Below are 26,127 nucleotides of genomic sequence, written 5' to 3' on the forward strand. Positions count from 1 at the left end.
AAGTTCTTACACTAAGGAAAGGGTTAAATTTCATGACATCCAAAGTTCTATCCAGCTACCCAAGTGTTTAGGGCTCTAACATTCTATAAATCTAAAAATATACATTAAGTTCCAATGGAGAAATGAGGGTATTAAATGTTTTATCCAGGGAAATAGAGTTTACTAGACTCCCTCCCCCATCATCATCCCCTCCCAACACGTACATATAAATATCCCACAACCACCACCTAATTCTTTCTACTAAAAGGCAGTGTGGAATGGTTTATAGTCCTCCTGGAAAAAAAAATAGTAGGGGGTGAGGGGAGTGGGATGACATTCCATTCCATCCTGACTCACTTAAGGACATCATTTGATTCTCAGTCACAAAGAATTCTCTTAACAGGGTGGAAAGAGCCCTGGTCACGAGGAGTTTGTTTGGAGTTGCAGTGGTTCCCTTTGCATGTGGTGAGCCAAAAGGATGCTTTCCAGAGCCGTGTTCCTTTTACCCTGCAGGCTGATTTTATAGTAACAAAACATAGCCACTTAAATCTCTCTCCAAATAACCAACATTTAGAAAATGTACTACATAAAATATAGACATTTTACAAGGGACCATCTATTAGCTGATAATGGCAGAGCTGCCAAAGAATGCATAAGAAAACAAATGTGACCCTCACTGAACATCAGATCCATTTATCCCAATTAGCCCTGCTGCAGTGGATGCCAGATAAACCTACAATGATATGATTCAAAGCATTACGAGGGGTTGGGGGGAGGTTACAAAACTAAATATGCAGGTTGAAGATATACATACATCAAATGAAATGCAACCTCATAAGAAGCTAATAGAAATCAGGCAGAAGGCTGGCACGAGAGATTTTAAAATGTGATCATTATGGAATATAGATCAACATAAAAAGTTTCAGAGGGAGAAAAACAATAAGTGTCTCTAAGTATATTAAAAACATGTAGACATGGGAGAGTTGATGGTTGCCAGGTTAAGGGAAGGGTAGATTTCATCCTAGTTAAAAGAGTCTTCCACAACCTACCAGTCCTGGGAAAGAGGGTCAGGAGGAAGAACTTCTTCTCTGGAGCTCCTGATTGCTCTTCCATTCCACAACTCTTCACCCACCTTAGACAGCCAGTGCTTTGGTGACTACTGACTCTACATTAAAACCCAGTTTGAGGAAAAGGACTGGAAAAAAATTATTTACACTAAAGAATCAGAATTCATCCTTTAACCCTCCCTGTACTGTTTGAAACTTAATAGTGAGCAAAATTTTAATACAAAAAAATCTATGATATAAAACCTGAGGATCTCTGAAATCAGTAAACTATGTGTAATGGAATGGTGGTTCCTTCCAGTGCTTGTAACTTATCAAACAAATAAGTGAAACCCAACTAGGAAAGTGATCCATGTCCATTTATTACTTAATTTTAAACAGTTCAAATTGTGAAAGGCAGGAAAGGAGCAGGAAGATGTGGCAAGGAAGGAAAGCAGGAGGGAGGAATGAAATGAGGATTTAGGAAAAGAGCAAAGAGGAAAGGGGCAAGAGAGAGCTAATAGAAATTAAATGTGAGAAATTAAATGTCTATTTCCTACTAAAAATATAAAGAAATGATAGATGTTATTTAATAGAAAAAGTTAATTCAATTGCTGTTGGGAAGGTCAAATACATTCATTAAAACTTTGAAAAATTTACCCATAAAAACAGCACAGAATTCACAGATGTATCCAACTTAAGAGTTCAAAGACCCTGGCTAAAGCTTTTCATAGAGGTTCTTAACACAGCATACCAACTAAAGGACACACAAGAAAAGCATTTCATTCTTTACAGAAGTATAGCCACAAATGCAAGGAATAACTTAAGTGGAGTGTTCGCAAGTTCAAGTTTCAAATCCATTGCCCACACTGAGGAACAAGTGTCTTTTGAAAGGGAAAAAATATGGGCTCTTGAAATCTACTCTGGGCTAAAAACAAACAAACAAACAAAAAACTGGGCACTATTAATAACCTTCATTAGGAAAGTTGTACAAGTTAAATGTATTCCTAAGTCCTGTGAGCTATTTTTAATTTTTCCAAAAAAAGAATTGAAATGATTTATCTACCTAAAACAAGGCCTTACAGACCAACTAAAATCTCATGCCTTATTCTTGCTAGAATTAAATCAAATCATAATAATAATAATACATAGTTATGTAATCCCAATCAAGATTCCTGATTGACAGTTAAATTAAACTTATTAAATAGATTCTTATAATAATTACAGTTTGGCAGAAAAAAATCTCTTCAATACATGAGGTTCATGGATCTAAGAATGATATAGAACTTGAATGATTTAAAAAAAAGAAAGCAAGAAAAGAAAAATTTTAAAAAATTAGGAAACTTATAATTTACAATCAAGAGCTTCCTCCCATAGTCTGGGCACTGTTGAACACTCAGCACTGTACTAACTGTTTTCATGCTGTTCCCATTTGTAAGGCTCACTGTGACATAGGTATTGTTATATATGTTAGATATAGGAGAACCTAAGTCTCAGGGAAATCAGATGACTTGCTCAAGACCACAGAGTTAATGGAAGAGCAGGGTCTCCAAATCAGGCCTTCTGATATTCTTTGATCATGATACAAACTTCCTTGATGAGTGCAGAGTCATTTCTGGCCACCTCTGTTCTCTTTGTGTTTTGTAGGCCTTGACACTGGAGATCTTCCCTCTTTTCCCTTTGGCCAGTTCTGCTATACTTGGATAACTTCACCCATCATTGATTCATGCACTCACTAACTGAAAGAACATTTATTGAGTGCCAGAAACTCAAATAGGCACTAGAAATAAAAATCAAAAAGACATAGTCTCTGCCTTAGGAAATTTACTGTCTTGTCAAGGAGGAAGAGAAATAAGTGACTGATGACAGCTGAGTGCGAAAGATGCTTTGATGTAGCAGCGTAGGAGGGACTGCCTACAACAGACAAGAGAGGCAGAAAAAGCTTCTGAAAAGTGTGCTTATTTTACAGGAATAATAGGGACCAGTAAGATGAAGACTCTACATTTTAGTGCAAAGCAACAAGCATGCAGGAGGACATGGAGGATTAAAAGATCAGGCCACGTTATAAGGAGTACGAAATGGTTCCGTGTGGCTGGCACAATGCTGACAAGGGGGAGAGGCAATTACACGTATTAAGGTTAATGGTTTAAACTCATCCTTAAAGCTCTGGATCAAAAGACCTAAGCAGGGAAGAAGAATAGTCAAATTTGCCTAATCATATCAAAATGTCAGGATTTTTAAAAAATTAACATTAAATTATAAAACTCTGAAATTTCAGAGCCAAGAAATGATCCAGGTTTAACTCCACCATATTCTGCAAGGCTATTAAAAGTAGTTTGATGCCAAATTTTAAAAATGATCAGATTAGAAGGTCTTTAATAAACCCTTATTTCAACTCAACAAGTATTTACTTAGCACCTTTGTTTCACAGGTCCTGAAATATGTCATTTAATTTCACAATATTATAATACAGTTAACTCTGAAAAATAAGTAAATATTAAATTATATATCACAAACTTAGTTTAAGAAAATAATCAAATCATCGAAAACCAAAAATTATTATTTTAATAATTTATTGATTTTAATTAATAAATAAATTGCCATGATATTTGAAAAGGCAAATTTATCTAATGCTGTTACTTTTATTTATGAGGAGTCCATGTAACCAAATTTTTAGAAATAGTTTTGCTAGGATCATTTATATATATACTCCCTCTACTTGGGTAACATTTTTTACAAATTTAAAAGTTCTATCAGTATCAGGTTAATATTTCTTTCTCTAAATTAACTTTTTTCTTCACCTGCCCCATTTTTTTGTTCTTTATCTGAAGTGGCACGGCTTCCAGGAAGCATTCCCTGATGTATGCACACCCAAAGTAGTTGCCCCCTCTCTGGGCCCCAGAAGGCAGTATGCCTACTTTAACCCTGGCACTTCCCAAAAATAAGCTATCTCACTCAAAAAAAAAAAAAAAAACACCTTTTACTTGTTTCCTGATTAAACCATAAACTCCTCAAAAAACCTAAGCTTCATCTTTCATATTTGTTACCTACAGAACCAGGGTACACCATCAGTGGCTAATAAATTGTTGGCAAGGAGAGGAAAGAGGAGAGAATAAAATGAATTGTATTTGTATTTTCTCCACCGTTTCTCTTTTCCTTCATCCTCATTTCATATCTTATTATTATTATTATCATTTCATATCTTATTATTATCTCTCCCCAATCATTAATACATTATCTTTATCCTACTCAGATTCAGCAGACATCACAACTTTCCATCTCTCTCTTGAATGCCTAACTATCATTCATCCGGTGTGTCAATAGCACAGGGTTAAGAATTTGTTTCTCTTTAGCATTGCAAATAAGGAGTTTTGCTTTATAAGGCCCTGAATTAGTCTCTATTAATTTTTCTTTTTCCTTGTTTTAGCTAGGGATTTTTAATATGCTTTAGCTATACCTAGGTTTCAATGCTAGCAGCTGGGTAAACAGACTTTCTGCAACACTCTGGATAAAATGGCAAGCTCAAGGGGACAGTCTTCCACATTAAAAAAAAAAAAAAAAAAATTTAAGAAAGACTTGCTCACAGGCATGGTTGGGGAATAGCAACACCTGAGAGCACTTGAGGGGAATTGTGTGTGCTGGCTGTAGAAAACATAGCTGATGACCAAAACAGGCAGCTGCTGTCCGGAATGTGGCCGATGCTATCAGAGAACAGCCTCAAACTGTACATAGCAAGAACAACAGACAAATGAGGTAAGTGATGTACATCTCTAACACGCACTTCTAAAAGTCTATGAGTTTTGTAGCACACAAAGAGAACACCTGATTCTCAATATTTTAAATGAATGCTTATCATGGACAGAGAGGGAAATATTCAAAATTGCTCAAGATATATATTTCAAAGTAAGATTTTGAAGCACAAGAGGAAATTCATATGTCTATTTAAGAGAACAGACTCTGTCAAAATCCATAAATGTTTCAGTTTTGGAGATCAAATATGGTTTACAGGGTGAGAATTTTTTTTAATAAATGCAGTGAATCCATCATTCCTAGAGTTTATTTTTAAAGTAATCTGCACTGCTAATTCATTCTCACAAATCCTGCTACATTTTTACATATTTTAAAGATTTTCTAAAGTAAAAATATAAGCTGAGGAAAATGTGTATGAGCATTGAGGAAAAGTGCCTATGATGTAGTGTTTAATAGCAGACAACAGGCAAAAACATGGTACACCCACATGGTAATGTAGCTACTGTCACTAAACATATGCTTTTACTATAGAAGTGATTGGCAAACCACCCTGGGGAAAAAAAATGTAGCATGTATATCAACATGCTCAAAAGAAAAAAAATTAAAAAACAGACAACAAATGATTAGCAGGCACAGCCTCTAGCTACAATATTTTTTACAAAAGCAAAAAACAAATGTTTTGAAAAGGTTATATGACAAATATGGAAGAATAACTTCTTAGGCTCATCAAAACAAATGTTGTTGTGTCAGGTTTCAAAACAACAAGGACAATGACAACTAAAGGAAACATGTATTTGAGAAAGTCTGAAAGGGTCGCCCTAATCAAAGTCCAGGGGACAGGGTATTTCTGCCTATTTTTTTAAGGCCATATTCAGAACAGTCCCTGGTTCACAGTAGGTGTTTAATAAATATTTGATAAGTGGTGTGCAAATGATTGAATGAGAAGCAAAAACACTGACACTCATGATTTCTTCTGGTCTCTCCAGATAAGAAAGGAGCCCTTATGGACTCTACATCACTGGAACACGTTGACATCTCTACAGGTACAGTGTTTCCTCCAGACTTCTATCTTCAGTCTAGAAAAACAAACTCGCTGATAATTAAACCCATGTTATGCTCAAAAGAATTCCTTTATTTTACAAGTTTTTCATAGGCTATAGTGACTTTCACTACCTGATCTGCTACCATCTACCCCACTCTCTCTAACCCCATTCCTCACCCTTTCTCTTGCTCACCCACCTACAGGCAGGTCTTCTATGCCACTCCTTAACCCTCCACCATGCACCTCTATCTTGAATGCTCCTCCCAGATGTCTTCCAGTCTCCTGCTCTCATTTTCTGCAGGCTTCTGATCATATGTCACTTTATCAGACAGGCCCTCCTAACCAACCTAAATGCAAAAGCCCCAGCCTCACTCCCAACTTCTGGCACTCTTCTTTTCCCTTCCCTGAATTATTGTTCAATAACTTAATTGGTCTGTTTCATTCACTTCTCTATCCCTATGGTAGGCTACCAAAAGTGCTGCCACGTAGTAAGTGCTCAGTAAATACTGACTTAGCAAATAAACAAACAAGGACACAATAACATATCATGTACCACTTCAGGGAAGTAATATGATATTGTGATATATGGAAAAGGTATGAACTTCTGAGTCTCATTTCTAACTATTTACTATGTGCCTGTACTTAGGAATAACCTCCCTAAACTTCAGAATTTTCATCTGCAAAGTGGGAAAGATAATAACAATAATAATATTTATCTGGCCTGTACTTAGCACCCACCAAATGCTGGTTCCTCTCCTTCTTTTCTCCCTGCTTCCTCTTTGTGATTAGGAGCTAATTGTGGCTTTGTTTTTAATGAAACAAATTTACTGTAATTCACAAGTTCTGAGGTGGCTGTGAAATGAGAGAAACAACATGCACAACAAGACCATAAGGTCAGGCTAAGCAGACCCCTAAGCAAACTCATTCCCAGCAACAGTGAACACTGAGTGTGCCTGTGTTTGAAAAACGATGGCTAGATACATGGCACAAAAAGAATGCCTGCTTTCTTGCAGGTGCTGTCACCTGACAGGGAGCCTAGATAGAGATGTCAGGGGTGGCTTCATGGAGATGTAGAACTGGCCTTTCAGGCGGGACTGTGCTTCACAGAACGCTTGGTCTGGGAAGTATTCCAGAGAAGAAACAAAAGAAACCAAATGGGAGTGTGGCTGGAGCAGGGCCTTTTTATGGAAGCAGATTAGGAGAAAAAGCAGGCAGGAAAGATGATGTGAGATGTGGAAAACCCTGGATATCAGACTAAAGAGACCACATTTAATCTCATAATTTGTAGAAAAATGGCTAAATTTTTTCAGTACTAGAAAAAACCTAAAATCATAGAATGAAAATGATAAATTTCAATACATTAGCAAAGACTTCTGAAAGCCAAGCAATAAACAGCACTAATGAATCCAGTGCCAACCTGTTCAAAAAAGCAAATGATGAAATAATAAATGAGAAGGAATCAATTCTCTAATCTCCCCTGGTCATCACTGTTTGATCCACAGAGAGGAGAAGAGACTTGAGCTGAAGAGACTCAGAAAATGGCAAGTCATAAGACAGCACCAAAAAATGTCAACAAACCAGTAGAAGAGAGCATGAACCTGGCCTCCAAACAGACTGCTGTATTTTAACAGCAGTATCTGTGATGATGCGCTTTCCCTCCCCATTTTCCTCCCTTCAGACTAACCCCATCTCCTTCCATGTACTGTGACTACTTGATCTTCTTGAGTCTGATAGAAATATAACAGACCTTAAGAGTTCAAAAATGCTGAGACTCCCATTTCTGTGTGTACAAAAGTGCAAAGAAGGCGACAGACTAATTCACCCCAAAGAGGAAGAATAAAAATCGGTAATACATCCTGCTAAAAGTCTTTGCACAATGAAATTTTATAACAGAATTTAGCAAGGAATAAAAGTTTGAGGACATAGGAAACCAATGACTTAACTCTGTGGTTCCTGAAGCTATCAAAGTTCTGGCAACTAAATAATGGGAAGATACTTATATCTGCCTAGTTTTTATATTTTTCTTGGGATCTGCTCTTCTCACAGCGTGGACATAATTTATTTAGACTATCAAAGAGCTTTTGATAAGATTCTCACAAGTGGCTATTATTGAAACTTGGTAACCATGGTGTGAAAGGAAAAAGTCATATCAATGAATTAAATGAATTTAAAATGCTTAAGAGGCAAAGAGGCAAAAAGCTGAAATAAATGGCCAATTCTCATGTAGAGAAAGGTTAATCATTGAGGGCTCTGGGGCATTGCGGTAGAATCAGAATTGAATTTAACTAATGACCAAGAAAGGGGCCACAATTCTCATTCCCCTGTTCTGTGGGTATCAATATCACACACAGAGTCCCCATTGACATGAAGAGCATTTGGTACATAGAGGATTCGCCGTGTAGAGAAATATTTAAAATCCAGAAAGAGAAAATCAGCAAATGAATATTAACTCATAATTTCATATACAAATCCCAAAATATAAAGGGAACAACAAAAAAGCAACATTAGCACAATTATATTTTCTTAGAACTTTGATAGATATTACATAGAAATAAGTGGGCCTTTTCAAAAGACGGGATATGGTATTTGAACAAAAAGGCCTAATTTATTTGTATGATTAAAACAAATTTTCAATATGGAAGAACTCTTCATATGGGCATTTTGGATCTGAAAAATCCACAAAGACTGTATCTATGGATTGAGAAGTTTAGAAGCAAATGAAAGTGAAACTTTTATGATACAGTAGGAATTATTACTTTGGGGTTTAGAGGTTTTTTTCCCCCCTTGAGGCAAAGTCAATACTAAAGCATAACCTGACATGAATGGATAATTTGGAAATTAAGTACTTCATTAAATAACATTAATCTTTTATGACTCATAACTCAATCTGGTATTTTCAATGGCCCAGAATCATCATCTTGATTCACACAAGCGATTCAGAAAAACCAGTAAACTCTTGGTTTTCCCTCTGTTTGCCAAGGTTTCTGTACCTGTTAGATGAGAATAATAAAACTTACCTCAGACAATGATTATAAGGGATAAAAGTGATAATGTATGGAGCATTTAACACAGTAAAAACCAAAATAATATTAAATTATTATTGTTGTTATTATTATGTATGATATACTAAATCCAAACAGTTATAAGCCACAGAGAGGAAACCTGATTCAAGTCATTGTGACTTATTTATATCATTATGACTAAGTACTGAATAAAACATTTAAATACTTTCAAATGTCTTTGAACAACAGAGAAAACCATAGCTTTAAAATAGCTTTCCATTAACCCAATTTTGGGAAGTGGAAGAGAATTACAAACCAATCTCACTAAGCACAAAAGACTCCACAAAACACCAAATAAATTATTATTGCATATTAATTCTTAAATGTATATGTGCTAGATCCAAGCTTACCGTGCAGATAGTATTTTAATAAGCTCTTTTCTATTCTCCACTCGAAGATGGTTGGTTTTATACTTGGAATCATCAATCAACTCAGGCAAATTCAAGATCTAAAAGAGAAAAATATTTGCAAAGTATTTCATGTACCTGTAAATCCTACTGGATCCTAGTGACTGGGTCTAATTTAGTAATATGATGAAATTTTCAACATGGAAAAACCTCTCACATGTTCATTCAGATCCAAAAACCCACAAAGAGAAGTTTAGAGTGTTATGAAAGTGTCCCTTCCAAGACCATTCCTTTCTGATCTTTATAACTCTCAACAAGGGGATATGGAAGAAACAATCACACAATTAGGATGGGTCATGCCAATGAATAGGTTTGTCATTTACAAGAAGGTTTCACTACATTTATGTATATACGCCTACAATGAGAGCACAGAAAAAAAGTTTTCAGACCTCCATAATATCTTGTACTCATATATGAGATTATGAGAAGAGTTATCAGATCCGAAAAAAGTCTTATCTGAACAAAATATGGAGAGAGGTTCAAAATCAGATAAAACTGACCTAATTTTATGAACCAAAATCCTAAGTACATGCCTGCCCTTACATGAAGCCCACAATCAACATATATCTTATAGGTACCTTCACTTATTTGTTCCACATGTAAATAAAATAATATTATCTGTCCCAATAGTACTATCCAGGATGCTGTACAAGGTGCTAAAATAAAGGGAAAGCCATACATTTGCCCAAATGCTAACCATTAAAATGACATCAAATTAAAAGATCTTCTTCCTATAGGAGTGACACTACTTTTCTTTAGTATGTCTCCCTGAAGAAATACTGACTAGAAATGCTTTTATATACTTCCTCTTTCGCTGCTTCTCACTAAAGGGAAAATCTATCTTGCAAATCCCTTTGGACATCTTGCAATTTTAACAAGACCATAATGAAAGTACCAAGTGGATTTGGAATGGAAAAGACGTTTTGAAAAGAATGTGTGGAGGCAGGGTTTGGCAGTTGTGTTGGAAAGTCAGAAGGTGCATTTATGGGTTGGGGGCAGGCCATGTGGCCTACAGAAAACTTCACTGCCTTTATTATGTATTTGCTTTCAATATAAACATTTAATGGTTTCATTTGTTTCCCACAGTTTAAATAAAATTAATCCATTAATCATCTTACAAAGGAGAGAGAAGTGAAGAAGATTCCCTGGAGCAAAGAGACCATCTCAATGGTGTAATTCCTCTTTCCCATGTTCCACTTACCCGTTTCCCTTAGGGAATGATATAGACAGCGTTACTCTCCTAGATTTTAAAAATGGCGACACCAAATACAGTGCTTTTGCTAGAAACCTCACTATCAGCACATCTGATCCCAGAATGGTCTCAAGGCTTGTCCAGTGGTCAGAAAGTCTCCCCAACTGGGAGTTCAGAAGTCATTTCAAGAAAAAACAAGTGCCTTCAAGAAATCATAGGTAAAATTTATAAGTCTGGCCTCACCCAGAATACACCATAGCTACATAAAAATACACAGAGTGACTACACTCAAGGGAGACTGAGGTGCCCACATGTCCTCTGTATTTGACTTTTTGAACCTCTTTTCTCTTTTAAAGTTGGTGTGAAACGGTGGGTCAAAGTAATTGTCCTTCTGTCTGCAGCTATGCTGGCCGATGTTCAAACTGTTTCTAGACAGACGTCTTCAGGGGCTGTGATCACATCCATTCTTCAGGGGCTTGAAAAAAAGTGCTGCCTGGGATAAAATGAAACTGTCTATGAAAATGCTTAACTACTGAGCACTAAATAAATGTGAACTATTGCAGCTAAGCAATGTTTCCCTTAAAAGAAATGATAAAGAGGTATATTGTTCAAAGAAGAGAGGGAAGAAAAAGAAGACTGGCTCCATAAAAATAGTAAAACATGATAGCTGAAACGGCAAAGTACTCTAGTGCTCCCATCACCTGATGACACAAATAGCTGACAACACCCTCCTTATGACAGCCTCAAAGGCTCCACAGAGCAGAGACAGTTTCCCCTGACATCACCTTCTGCCATATTTTCCCCCTAGGTTCCTCACTGCAACTATGCTAGCTTCTTGCTGGAACAGGAATGTGTCTACCATATGTGGGCCTCAGGACTTTAACAGTCAACTACCTCCTTGGCTGGACATCTTCCATCAGACATTCAGTTGGCTAACCCTTTCTTTTATTAAATCTGCTCAAACCTTAACTTCCCACTCTTTTGGAGGGGTTGGCAGGTTCTGGGGATTGAACCTAAGGGTGCTTTACCACTGAGCTACATCCCTAGTCCATTTTTATTTTTTGAGGAAGGGTCTCCTAAGTTGCTTAGGATCTCACTAAGTTGCTGAGGCTGGCCTCAAAATTGTGATCCTCCTCCCTCAACCTCCTCAGTCACTGGGACTACAGGTTGTGACACCACACCTGGCTGTTGTTTTTTGTTTGTTTTTCCTATCTTTTCTGACAACATCTGTCTTTTCATTGGTGTGGTTAAGTCATTCACATTTAATGTTGTTATTGATACTTTGAGATTACTATTGAAATTTATTATTTTTTTCATTCTTTTGTTTTCCCTTTCCTATCCAGAAAGATAGAAATTTGTTGAAAATTTTTAGTATTACATTTATCAATTTTGATTTTGGTTACTATTTTCTTCTATACAGATGTTCAATAATTGATTTAGAGTAAAAAAGGGTTACTGTTACTCTATCTGTTGTTCAGCCTGAATAATTTTTATTGATTTATTTTCCAAATCCTTGATTATTTCCTCTGTCATCTCCAGTAAAGTATTATTTATTTTCTTAGTTATTCTCCTTTTCAGTTCTAGAATTTCCTTCTTTTTTCATATGTTCTATTTCTTTCTAAACAATTCTACTTTTCCATTTATTTCAACAGTGTCTATAACGCTTGTTAGAGCATTTTTATAATAGCTGTTTCAAAGTCTTCATGAGTTAATTCCAACATCTGTGTTGTCCTAGCATTGGCATTTATTGATTGTCTTTTGTCATGCAAGTTCTGGTTCTTCATATGCTGAGTAATTTTGGACTGTATCGTGGATGTTTTGAATATTGTGTCAGGAGTCCCTGGGACTTGTTTGAATCCTACTTTATTTATTTTTATTTTTTTGCTTTTATGTGGTGCTGAGGACCAAACCCAGTGCCTCACCGGTGCAAGGCAAGCGCTCTATCACTGAGCCACAATCCCAGCCCCTATGGAACATTTCTGATGTTTTTGTTTTCTGCAAACAACTGACCTGGTTAGGTCCAAGCTACAACTTCCCAACTACCTTCTATGTGTTCGGTTCTAATGTTGGTTCAGTTTCAAAGTCTTTGCAGTATTATTTGAATGTGTCCTACATATGCCTCACTTAACAGTCCATCACACTACAACTGGGGCAGTCATCTATTGTCAACCCTGTTCTCAAGATGTTTGGTGTGCTAATTAGAATCAGACCAGTGCATATGCAGCTCAGGGGTGAGCCCAGGAGTTCAGGAACAACTTCAAGGATTGCTTTTCAAAGCTTTTCACTCTTTGCAATTTCTCCAGAACTTTCCAGTTCCCTGGGGCTTCCCATTAGTTACCCCACTCTAAAGCATACTTCCAGAGAAAAAAAGCTAAGCAGTGGAAAAATAGAGAAAAAGCAATAAAGATTCATCCCTTCTTTAGGACCTCAGTTAAGCAATGAAGATGAAATTTCCTGCCACTTACAGGATTACTCAAGGGCTAGGCATGAGAAAGTGGGGAGGAAAAAAAACAGAGGACTTCCACACTCTTACATTAGAGCTTACTTTTCAGGTTCCTTGCACAAGAAATAAAGAGCATCTCCAGATCTTAGCTTTGTTGCCTGGCATCCACTTTACAGCTTCAGGCTCCACTGTATTCATATAATGGAAAAACTGGTAAATTTACTGCCAGTTTAGAAGTACTCTAAATTCTGAGGTTCTTACCCAATTCTCCTACTGTTCACATTTCAGAATCCTCAGATACTCCATGCGTTCTGCATAGGTTTTATCACTGTGCTGGGTGGAAGAGTAGGGAGAAGACTACTTACTGGATCTTCCCTAGAATCACAATCTCCCCATCCAATTTTGATAGAGACCATTTATAAAGTGCATACTATGAGCCAGGATTGTACTGTTTTACTTACCTAATCAAACTCTTAAGAAACCATGCAAGTTATTGTAGTTATGTGTTTTAGTCTACATTTTATACATGGGAAAACGGAAGCTTAGGTAAGATTCAGTACTTTGCCAGAGGTTACCTGACTAGTAACAAGATTTACAGTAGGCCTTAAGAATTATGCTAGAGTGTCCTTAGACCACCTACCCCAAAATCAACTACAGTGCTTGTTAAAATTGAAGTTCCCTGTGACCCACATCAGACACACTAAATCAAGTCTTTGAGAATGGGCCTCCAGGAGATTCTTATGCATACTAAAGTTGAGAACCAATGCATATTGCCTCCAATAAAAGAAGCCTTCAGTCTAAATGATTTTTAAAAAGATGTCAATATACTTCAAATAGAAATACCCATTAGTGTTGGCATCAATCAGCTTAAAATAGCTTACATATGCTCACTTTCCCTACCCTTCTGTATCATGTTAAGGGACATAAAATAAAATTTGTTACAAACCAAGATTCATTTTATACACAGCAAGACATTCTGACAGCCAAGTCTTGAACCAATGTTCTTGCTCCATTCCAACCCCTGACCCTAAGAGTTCCCTAATGGAAACCCTCCTCAAAATGTATTAATCAACCAGTATATCAAATTCTATTTTGAAAAGAGAAGGAATAAGTAAATCCCATTCATTCATCACAAACAATGCTGCCACATTTCTCCCCAGGAGGTACAGCTGTCTCTTTCTTCCTGATGAAACTTACTTATAAAAAGAACAATTTTTACAGGCTCATTGTCAAAAACAATGAGCAAAAACAATGAAGGGGACCTCACCTTCTATAAGGACAGTTTGAGCAATGAATCCCTCATCAATAGGCATATTTGAATTAAAAATACTTAACTATAGTCACTAAAAATGACTGGGAGAATAAGACAACTTTGCATTGGAGTAGTAAAACAGGATTTTTCTTTGGTAACAATATTTTTAGGACAGGTTTACATGTAAGCATATAACTCGCTCTGAAGATTGAGAAGACCAAATTGCAGCACTCACTCAAGACACCTAGTAAATTATGTAAATAACACTAAAATCCCATACACACAAAATTATTCTTCAGAGGACCTCAAAGAGTTTTTGTAGACATCTCCTTAATGGTTCAAAGAGGGATTATCATTTCTGATTCACATATGGGAAAATTAAGGTGTGCCATTCTCCCAGGCCTCTGATGGCCTTTTAAAAAAAAAACTATATAGTTACACACCATACCAATAAGTCATAACTTTAGTACTAACAATTATGGCAAATATTCTGCTTTGAAATGAAAATCTTTTTTGAAATGTTCTTACAAATATTTATAAAGAAGTTCAAAAGTTTCAAATTGATCAACAGTAATGAATCAAAAATTAAAAGTATTCAGTATAGTTATTTTCAACAGTGAAGAATATGTCAACCAGTCCTCCTCCCCACCTTTTTTTTCCTTTCCTTTTTATTTTTATTTTATTTTTTTTTTAGAGAGAGAAAACTCCAAAACATATGGCCCAGGAAGAAAATCTGTACTTGTTTAGAGCAATGAACAAGCTTTTACATCTCTGCAGTTAGAGTACGCAAATGACTTCACAGGCAAGGACTTCCGTATGTTTCATATTTTTAAAATTGACCGTTCATAATAAAGATTCTTTGATCCCAGATCAAATGTTTGAATCAATTTTCTCTACACTTACTGAGTCACCATTATAAAAGCTCCCTTCCTTCCCACCTCAGATGTGCCAGCCCTTCCTACAGTCGGAACTATCTCCATTTGTCACCTTTTCTGTGGTACTTCCCACCACTTTGCTGTGGTTTTTAGCTCTGCTCATTAACCTCATATAAAAGAGGTGCAGTAATAAATAATTTTTGTACATAATAAATTTACTATAATAAGTAAGTTTCCTCCAAGGAACTCACAGGCATCTTTTAAAAAGCTGAAAGCTCACCATAATGTGGTTAGCAAAAAACTAATCCTCCAATCAGAAGAAAATTCTCAATAAGTAAAACCTTTTCTTTTTCTACATGCAAGAAAAAGAAAACTGGAAAAAGTAAACTCATATCTAATGTCTCAAGTAAAAACAAAGGACAAAAGTTCTAGATATATATAATAAAACATTTTTTAAATGTCTAGGCAATGTTTAAAATTTAGAATATCCCTACCATGTTATTTTAAATGATTCCAAGGCCTTTTTTTCAGGCCTTGGTGAGGAACAACATTCTAATACAACCTTAATTTATAAAATCTTTAAGCATGAATTTTGATAAAAGGTACTCTAAGCAAAGGTTAATTTTTGAAAAAGTTAGAAAATTTTTAATGATGAACAAAATAAATTTGGGAGTGTTTAACTATATATGGACCTAATTAAACCTGATATTGGAAGAAGGAAGGAAGAAGGGAGAGAGAAAGGGAGGCAGAAAAAGGGAAGAAGGAAGACAGTAAGAAAAAAAGGAAGGAAAGAAGAGAGCGAAGGAGGGGAAAAGTAAACTGATATCTAAGGTCTTAAATAAAAAAGGTCTTAGCATCAAAAGACCTAGGAGAAGGAAGGAGGGGAGGAAAATTCCCATTGTTAAATATTGCTTTAAAATTCATTTTCTTTTATTCCCCTTTTAATATTGACTAATAGATATATCAAGTTTGAGAACAATTTAAGCTAACTTCTTCATTTCAAAATCCAACTGAATGCTATAATTTAAAAAAATTGCGTGCTAATTCAAATCCAGTCATTATCATGTATGATAAGTTTGAAAATGCTATATTTTTAGGTACTAACGTACGGGATTCTAACTTGGTTATTGACTTAGCATCATTGTGCTAGGCAAAACTAAACTTGCCCTAGCTTTGCACAAAATGAATTATTACATATATCATCTACTCATCCCAATGATTATGGATTACCTTGCACACAGTAGCAAACTGTTGGTCATTTCCTGCTCCAACTACAAAATAGCCATCCTTGGTTTTAAAAGCCTAAAAGAGAAAAACATATGTAAATATATGTTTACATGTTGAAAAGACCATAAAAGTTGATTTTTAGGATCTAAGAAATCTATATAGATTTGCTCTAAAACAATGTTATTAATTAATTCAATATCGACTACCTTGTACCTTTTTCTCTTACATTAGCATACCTGTTTTTATTTAGAATTTTCAAAGTACTTCCTAGATCTTCCACTATGACAATATCGGGGAAAAAAGTGACTCAAAAATTAAGAAAATGCTAGTTTATTATTATAACTCATAACATGAAATTCATATTCCTTGTAATATGGATTAAAAGCTTTATGTTTTGTTTCCATTTTTCTTGTAGGGCAGAGAACACTATAGAGCAAAAGGCACTGTTTGCTACAAGTGTAAAAATAGATGGATAAAAGAAAGGAACAAAAGAAAGAGTGAAGGAGGCGAGGAAAGAGGAAAGAAGGAAGGTTGAGTGAGCTGTGGACATATAAGTGACTGAAACCCATGACACCCATGGCCCCAAACCATTTGAAGATCCTTCCCATGCTCCCTCCTTCTCCACCCTTCTCCAGTTAGGATCACAGTGCAGCAGGAGGACCCAAATTTTACCCTCAGAAGGCCTCATTCAAATTTCCCAAAGTAAATTAACTCTGAATTTCCTTTCTTTCTATGTAAAATTTGCTCTGTATTTTCACCTACATTTTCTTCACTTGCTTCTACTTCTGAGAACAATGATGCCTAACTCTATGGTAGAAGTTACTCCTATGTTAATAAACATAGTGCTACCTTCACCCACATTCTCAGAGACTGAATCCCTGTCTTCTGCCTACAGGTAGGCTCCAGTTTCCAGGAAAATATCCTAACAGCAACCAAACATTTTTCATCAATCCCGACATCCTTCTCAAGCTGTCTTGAATTTTTCTTCCTTCCCTCCATCTCTTGATGACATAAAAGCACAGCCTACCTGCCTATGCTTGCTCACCAACACCATGCTGCAGTGTCCTTTGGCATCAAGAGTCTTTATACTATCACCATACTGAAGCTATGCTTCTTTGACTCCCCTGCATTATTTGGTATAATTAACCATCCTCTACTTCAGGATCCTGTCTTAGCTCTAGACTTTATCCAGACTCATCTCCTATCTCTTTGATCTGTCTTCCCTATGCACCTTTTACAGGATTTTATTCTCTTCAATCTTCAGCATTCCTTAAGCATCTGTCTTTGGTCTTTTTACTTCACTTGCTTCTTATGACAGTTACTCACCACATATGACTATTAAATTTAAACAAACTAAAATTAAATTAGTGAATCACAAAAGACCAAATTCTATTTAGATGAAAAGTTCAAAATAGGAGAATCCATGGAATTAGAGGTGGGGGGAGTGCAGCTGCCTAGAGCTGGGGAAGTTGGGGGAAAAATGGGAGCAATTGCTATGAGTACCAGGTTTCTTGCTAGAGTAATGAAAATGTTCAAAAATTGATTGTGGTGATAACTGCACAACTTTGCATATAGTAAAACATCATTGAATTATATGTACAATACAATACAATAGTATTGTATTATATCTCAGTAAAGCTGTTACTTAAAATATTAAATTAACAATTCAGACTCACAGTCACACCAACTACATGTCAAGCATTCAATATCTGCATGTGGCTAATGGATGAGAAGGCACAGGTATAGAACATTTCCATCATAGAAAGTTCTGGTGCACAGTGATGGTAGATTGTATTTTTTTCTCTTCTAATCTTCCTACAAGGCCTAACATGATATCTAAAGAATATAAGCAATTAATAAATAGTTGGTAAGTATAAGCAATCAATCAAATAATTAATTCCAGATAACAAAATTGTGGCTAAAATAGATTTCATGCAAAACCTATGAGATTTTATTCTACTCTTGCTTGATTTGGTAAGGAATGCTATTAAGAAGATATCATGCGAACTATTGTAAGCATTTTCCCTTGTCCACAAGGGCTAAAGCAAAGTTAGTGTCCATGCACTAGTGTTTCTAAAGAAGGGAATCTTGCAATAGAACTGTGGGTGAGATACAAAGAAGATTTCAGCTGAGGTGTCTCAATGAGTTATTGATAAGTATGAAGTTACACAGGTTGTTTGCTGTTTTTAATCAGAAGGAGACAAGGGGAGAGGATAAGTAAATGTGAAGTAACCACATGCTGATAAGTATAACACAAACAAAGGTTTACAAAACTTTGGATCAGTAACATATTCTATAAGTTAATGTTTTGGAAGGTGTTAATTTCCTTTTAATAAATGAAGAAATTCCTGTTTATTCCTTCAGTCTCTAACATATCATGAAGTATATCTTTATCAATATAAACATTCTAAAATTTTAAGGAGACAACTACTTGATTATCAATTGAGAATTAAAAACTGACTAGCAGCTGAGCCACCAGATTATTATCAGACTTAAGGATTATCAAACAGATTTTATAACTACTAAGGTATGATTGTGTATTCTTTAAAATTTTCTTCCCTATAATTATTATTTCACCAGTGTTTATTTAATAAATGTATTTTATATGCAAACTTAAAAATAACACATTATCATTATAGAAAATCAGGCAAGTATAGAGAAAATACAAGGAGGAAATAAATTACCCATGACACCATCACCCAGAAGAATTACCTGCAAGTAGACTTCTTTCTAGTCTCTTTGTGTTCACTTTTATGTAATTAGTATTTCACTATAGATAAGTTAATAATCTTCATTTTTATTTAAGATCCTCCCACAAGCATATTTGAATGTTATTATTTTTAATGATAAAAAATATATATTTTAAAATTTGCTAACACATTCTCAGTTCATTTAAACTGGAGGATATTTTTATTTTGTTTTTTTTTCTCACATTGGACCCCATATCATGCAGTTAACATCACTAATAAAAAATAATTTTAATTTCATAACAAAACTCTGAAATGAAATATCTACTTCAGATATTTTAAAATAGATCTTTATCCCAATAAAACAATATAATAAAAATGAAATAGCAAAAATGAATCCAGATCTACTATTTATGCAACCTGGATGATATCAGACAAGTTACCTAATTTCAGAGCCTCAATTTTTTCTTCTAAAAGGTAGGAATGATCAGTACTTACTTTTAGAATTATTATAATGTCTATTGATTAAAAGCACATTCATTTGTGTATTTAAAAATACTTTTTAAACATAATTTATGGTGTGTTAGATATTAGGTACAATGGGTACAAAATGATGAGCTAAATACCTATGGTCCATCACAGAAGACTTACATTTCAATAAAATGACAGGCATTGGTCAACACTCACACAAATAATTACAAGCAGAGACAGGTACTAGAAAGGGAAAGTATAGGCCACAATGGGGATCTGACAATACGTGGGCCTAATTGTCTCAGTTGAAGGCTGAGAAATTGGAAAGATTCTCTATAAGAGTGATCTTTGAGCTGAGGTACTAAGTAGGCATTAATTAGGTAAGAACTGGGAAAAATGTAATTGCTGACAGAAGAAACTATGTGTGCAAAGGACCTGTGGTGGAAAGAAGCAATAAGCCATAAGAGAATATAGGGGAAAACTGCATAGTGAAGGCTATAGAAATAGGCAAGGAGCTATATGAAGTCCAAGATCATGTGAAATAATTTATTATAAAACTAATGGGAAGTCACTAAAAGGCCTAAATAATTGTGTTTGCACTTGAGAAAACTTTCTGGTTGTGATGTAACAACATATTGGAGGATAAGATTAGACTTGAATAGACCAAGTAAGAGGCAAAAATGATCATGGCAAAAAATGATGTTGTCTTAGATTATGGGCCATGATGACACAGATGGAAGAAAATAGATTCAATAAATATTTAAGTAGTAAAACCTATTAGAGTTGGTAATGGATTGAATACGACGATTAAGAGTTAAAGGATAAGGGAAAAGAAGGTCTCATAGTTTACACTTAGGTTTTTAAGAAGCTTTTGAGATCCCATTGGAAATTTCACCTGAGTAGGACTTGGGGACCTGATAAAAGTCTGAACTATAGATAAAAATTCACTATTTTGCTTATAATCTATGACTGAATTCAATATAAAAGTGAGATCATTTAGGAAGAGTTTAGACTTCAGAGTAGGGGGAAAAAAGGTGAGAAATCTGAAGACCACCCCATCTGAAGTCTAGACAGACAGAAGAGGAACAGCCAGAGAGCAGGGTGAGGACTGAAGAAGGCCTGCAAGGTGGGTTTCAAGAGCTGGCATTATGATGACAACTGAATGAAGTCTGGAGTGGGTTGAGGATCCAATTAAACAAACAGAGGAGGTGAAAACATCTGAGAAGGTGGGTGATAAACAGGAGGAACAAGCAAGGACTGAGAGCACAACAGAAGCACAGATGCAGAGGCAGGTTCCCATGAGGGTTGGGTGGAGGGAAGCTGAGGAAGCTCCACTGGATTCTTCTTCTACTTTATGAAACAAGGGGTGAGGTCACTAACTGAGGGTAGTGACAGGGAGATATGCAACTGGAAGACTGTAAAGAGTTCTGAGGTGTCAGACTGAGGGACAGTGAAGTGACCAGAGAAACGCTATTGAAAGCTAAAGTGCTAAGAGCCCCAGCTGAATGATTTTCTCCACCATCTCCTAGTTACCCAAAGAATAAAGGCATGTTTACATTAACTGGGTGTAGGATTTTGCCAGATAGATATGAAAGAAAAGGACAGGTATAGGAAAATTATAAAACTATCCAGAATATTATTGAGCAGTAGAGCCATGGACTATCTAAGGAAGAAGGTGGTAAAGAAAGGAGGCACAGACAGGGCAAAGAGAGCAGCATCAGCTGATAAGGAATCCCAGTGAAATCTACGAAAAAGAAAGAACAATATGAAGAGTTGAACAAGAAAGGTGGAAGAACAGGAGATAAGGATGATTAGAAAACAAAAGATTTCATTCTGTGATTACAGAAGTGAAGTGGTTTCAGGTTATGACTAGAGAGTCACAGTCTGCAGTACATAAAATGGATGCTGACATGAAGTGGGGCTATGTAATGGATACATCATCATCATTAAATAATTACTAAAAAAACTAAGACCTGCATGAAAGGAACTCCCAGTGCATTCTAAGCCCTTGCATCCTGGCACTCAGGGCCTCACCAATTCTGATCCTCCTCCCTCCCTAGGATGCCTTGGTCTTCACACCAGGCAAGACAAGCAACAAGATGCCAAGCACGCACACACCATGGGCAAATTTTCCATCAGAGAGAGAGCTCAAACCAAAACCAAAATTGGGCACAAACATTCAGGGCTGGGTTGTTTCTCTTGTAAGGAATTCAAGCCTTAGGAGGAAGGAAACAATTACTTCTGTGTGAATTGATGGGGGTAGCAGGCAACACAGGCAAATGTCTACAGTTTTAAAAGGATAGGTCAAAACCAAGCCTTTCATCACAGGAGAACAGGTTTTATTTTTCCTGATGAAAGAAATCCTTCTTGATATTTACAGGTGACAAATCTACTGGTAAGGAGACCAAATGAAAGCAAGATGGTCTTCATGGTCTAGTCATGATAAAATTCCTTCCTGGTAGAGGCAGGAGAGTTTCTGCAAGGCTGAGAAGGTTGACTAGTACAAGGATTAGGTGTCCCAACGAAACTGACAAGTGTCCTAAACAAATTGGGAGACATGTAAAGCAAAAGGAAATGGGAGATCAGAGATTATATCCTTTAGTTAGTGTAGTTTCAGAAGTAAGTCATGATCACACCTAAGGTTGGGAGTAAAGGTATAAAACACAGGGGTAGAGAACACTGAGAAGATATGAGGCAAAGAAAGAAGGATCAATCTAGAATTTACGTTGCTCTTGGAAGTCAGTAGTCCTTCCCAGAAATTTCTTTCTGAGTTTTTAGGCTTACTAGGCTAGTGTAATGATGTGCAAATTATTAAGCTGACTACAGAAGAAAATCCAGAAGAACTTTTAGAAGCTCCATATTGGCCCAATATAAATATAATCAAATGGGAAAAGGAAAAATGTACAATTGGACCTTCCTATGTTATCTTCTTAACCTACCATATCTGTACATCTAGTGTTTTCTCTGGTATAAATGCAGTGCCTACAGTTGGTAGGGTGTCTACTTCAGAAACAAGAGTGCAAACTCCAAGCCTTCCTGGGGCTACTTACTTTTCAACAAGATTTTCTTCCACAAAAGGTAACCATTGCTAAAGGACTTCATCATCCACTGGAAAAAGACATTCCAGGAAGTTTGACTCACTGCCATGAGAATGTTTTCTGGAATGTCAAGCAGTTGACTTCGGGGTCTGTGCTAGTACATCGTGACAAATATAGAGCACTATTTCCTACCACTAACAGTTCAGTTCACCTTATGGTGCTGGAGCTGGCTGAGCCAGATGGCAATGAGGCACAGACTGCTTACAAATCAAGAACAGTGTCATCGATGGGACAGAACGATGCAGCAAATGGTAAATGAGCCCAGGAGTCTCCAATTTCACCTACTATCAATTTGGTTTTGTCAGTACATTTTTTTAGATGGAATAAACCATTTTGAGAACTCATTACTAAACGTAAGCTCTCATCTTGAATTACATAATTCTAGAGTAACCTTGAAAGCAATATTATATACTGATTTCCTGCCCCAGATCCAGGCTAGGATTTGCCAATTCCATAGGAACTTTGAATGTTCAAAGGTATTTTTGAGGTTCTTCAAGATAATTAAATTCACTTCAAATCAAACAGATATAGAATTTTCATTCTGTTTCTGGCACTGGATGTAGAAGTAATGACAAAGAGGGAAATGGGAAACTGTTTAAAATTTTTATATTCTTCACAAGTTGTCAATGAATGTTATTTTTCTTATAGTCCTTTGTGAGGAAAGTCTGCTCTATTCAAGAAGGCAGTCATAATGAATTTGGACACAATGTAAAATGGTACATGAGGTTTTTCTTCCTGAAAAGTATGGGCCAGAAACTGATTTTGATGATTCTGATCTGATAATATTATAATGAATTTTAAGCCAGATTATTTGGAATAGCCTACCCAAAACACCCACTCTTTATGGAAAGTAACCAAAAATACTATATAGGAGTCCATAGTGATTTTTCAGTAACACTCCAAGATAAAAATTTCCTGGCATATCAAGTTTTCTTAAAGTTCTCTTTGTTGTATCTCAAACATATTACAACAATACAGTTCCATGAGTTATGTGCCATACATGAAAATATCATTTCTGACAATGAGCCTACATTTACCTCAGACTAGTGACAAGCATGAATTGAGCAGAACTTTAGTCAAACTGCCATCACATTTCACTACCTTCAAGCAAAAAATCAAGCTAGAAAAAGATATCTGCTATAGTTAGAATAAGAATATTCTAAAGTAGTTTTTAGAGTGGATTGCCAATAAGGTTTTCCAAGCACATCTTAATTCTATCATATCTCAGAATTTGTCAATGACAAAATATATGACATACACAGTAAGACAGGGATTAATGAGAGGCCTGATATTAAACCTGCCCACTAGACCTGAAGAGGCATTGGGATACAGGCCCATCTGACAGCATAAATTCAACCAAGTGTGGAAAATTCGAATAAGCTTTGTTCAGGAAAGCAGTCAGCAAGACAAAGTATAGGGGAATGAATAAGAAATTTGATAGAACAACTCTTGAAAGTCCCAGAGCAGGCAGTTGACTCATGAAATGACTAACTAGTGGCTGCAGGGTCCCCGCTATGAGGATGAGGCTCAGAAACTTGGCTCCAAATTCACATACAAGGTATTGAGATAGCAAGGTAAAGGACAGAGGGGCAGAAATAAGGCAACTAACTCAGTCAGAAACTTAGAGAATATAGTCAAAAGCAAAATCCCAAGCCTTTGAAAATGGCATATGACGTAAAGACCGTGATCTCTGATGTGTGTAGGAGTCTGGATAGCAGATAAGAGCAACATAAAAGTCTAACATGCTAGCCTATTGTAGTTACACCAGCATCTAAGACAGTATCTGCTATGTAACAAGAGCTTAGTACAGGTCATTAAATTAACACCAATGTATGAATCCAACCTAGGCAATTCAACAAATGTTAGACAATATACAAAAGGCTTTAGAGCAAAATTGGGAAGCATGAAATAGAGCAGAAGAGGAAGTATCAGTGACTCAAAGTTAGGGACCAACTGAGAATGGCAAACACACTGAGAACAGATTCCCATAAAAAACTTCCTTCCTCATGGATGATCACCCATGCCTAAGGGTGAAGATAAGTTAAAAGGAAATGGTGAATGTTTCCCTTAGGTATTCTAGGTGTCCCATAGTTGGAGCAATGATTACCTCAGTCCTGCTTAGACTGTATTTCTTATTCTTTTTACCATGGTCAAAATTAAGCCTTGACTCATACAGGATCAGCCTTAGTACCACCTCTAGAAAACACCCTAGATAGCTACTACCAGGTAATTGGACATAACACTGGAAGTCATTGCCATCAAAATATAAATGCATTCTGGTATAGGGGCCTAAAATCTAAATATCCAGACTCAAATACCTCTGAGCTTAGTGAACCATAGGAAGTGGAAGTAGCTACTCAACTCTTTCAGTGGAGAATGGATGCTTTGGGGAGGGCCCTGCTAAACCATGGAAGCAGGTGAAAGGTAGTCCTTAAAGAGTAACAAAATATATAAAGTATATCAACTCCAGAAAGCTCCATCTGGGAAATTACATAGACATTTCTAACTGAGGAATGTGATGGAAAAAATTGAAGGCATCTGGCAGGACCTTGATGAGAGTGTCATGTTCCAGGACCTGGGCTCAATCTCTAAAAGAATCTTTCCTTATCCTGGGTGACCAGTCATGGAAGTCTAACTCAGACCACCTAATGTGTATGTGAGATCAAGGTAGATACCAGAAGAATGAATTGCTATAGTTAGAAAAAAAATGAATTGTATAATTAGAAAGATCTATATTAAGAGCCCAAACACTGAAAGACAATAGAACTACTGAATATTCTCTTTGGTAACTTAATATTCAGAAAGTAAAATGATCAGAGTTTAGCACAGTTTAATTACTTCCTTTCTCAAGTCCTCATGAATGTGGATACTAAGTTAAACCTGAATCTGCCAATAGAAAGATCAATAGGCCCTTCCATGTATGAATTTAAGAAGGAAAAACAGGCCCAGGCTTAGTCTATGGAAGGAATCATACTCAATTTCTGTCTCAATAATAATGTCTCAAAATATACCTCAACCAACTCCAGAATACAAAGCTCTCACAAGAAAAAAAAAGATGCATTCTGATATTATTCTGTACACACTTACATTTCAATCATTGCTTACCCAATTATTTCTATAAACTTTCACTAATCAAAAATACAGAGATTTTGCAGTGTTATAAAACCTTAAGCATTCCACAGCAGGGCTGTCTTCCATCTTCGAAGATCTTCAATGAGCCAGAAGTCAACACCATCCAAAATCAGCAAGTTTAGACTGTTGTTTCTGCCCATTAAAAGAGGTATTTTATTTTTAATCCAAACAAGTCTCTGTATAGTTCACTCTTACTGAAAATACTTTTTAATCACTTGAGGTCATATAAAATAAGCCATCTCCTCCAATATCCAGAATATACCAAAAAATAAAAAAACAATACACACACACACACAAAAAAAACCCATCAATAACCTAATCAATAAAAGGTCAAAAGAACTTAGGTGTTCAAAAGAATAAGCACAAATTGCTAACAAACATATGAAAAAATGTTCAACATCTCAAGCAATCAGGGAAATGCACATCAAAACTACACTAAGGTTTCATCTCAGTCTAGTCAGAATGGC

At 36.1% G+C, this 26,127-nt stretch overlaps 1 protein-coding gene across 9 annotated transcripts in view; it reads right to left on the minus strand.

Annotated features, from left to right (window-relative positions):
- Nucleotides 1-26,127, minus strand: part of SUGCT (succinyl-CoA:glutarate-CoA transferase) — a 728,181-nt gene that overhangs the window by 385,704 nt on the left and 316,350 nt on the right. For 8 of the 9 annotated variants that reach the window (XM_081286416.1, XM_081286411.1, XM_081286414.1 and 5 more), the window contains 2 exons: nt 16,276-16,347; nt 9,227-9,324 (listed from right to left, as the gene is read on the minus strand). In XM_081286416.1, coding sequence (XP_081142542.1) covers nt 9,227-9,324; nt 16,276-16,347 — 170 coding nt within the window. The remainder of the gene's footprint in view (nt 1-9,226; nt 9,325-16,275; nt 16,348-26,127) is intronic. The other variant, XM_081286413.1, reaches the window with a different exon arrangement.

This window comes from Spermophilus citellus, assembly GCF_964194105.1.
Source record: "Spermophilus citellus genome assembly, chromosome: 3".
Classification (NCBI taxonomy): domain Eukaryota; kingdom Metazoa; phylum Chordata; class Mammalia; order Rodentia; family Sciuridae; genus Spermophilus; species Spermophilus citellus.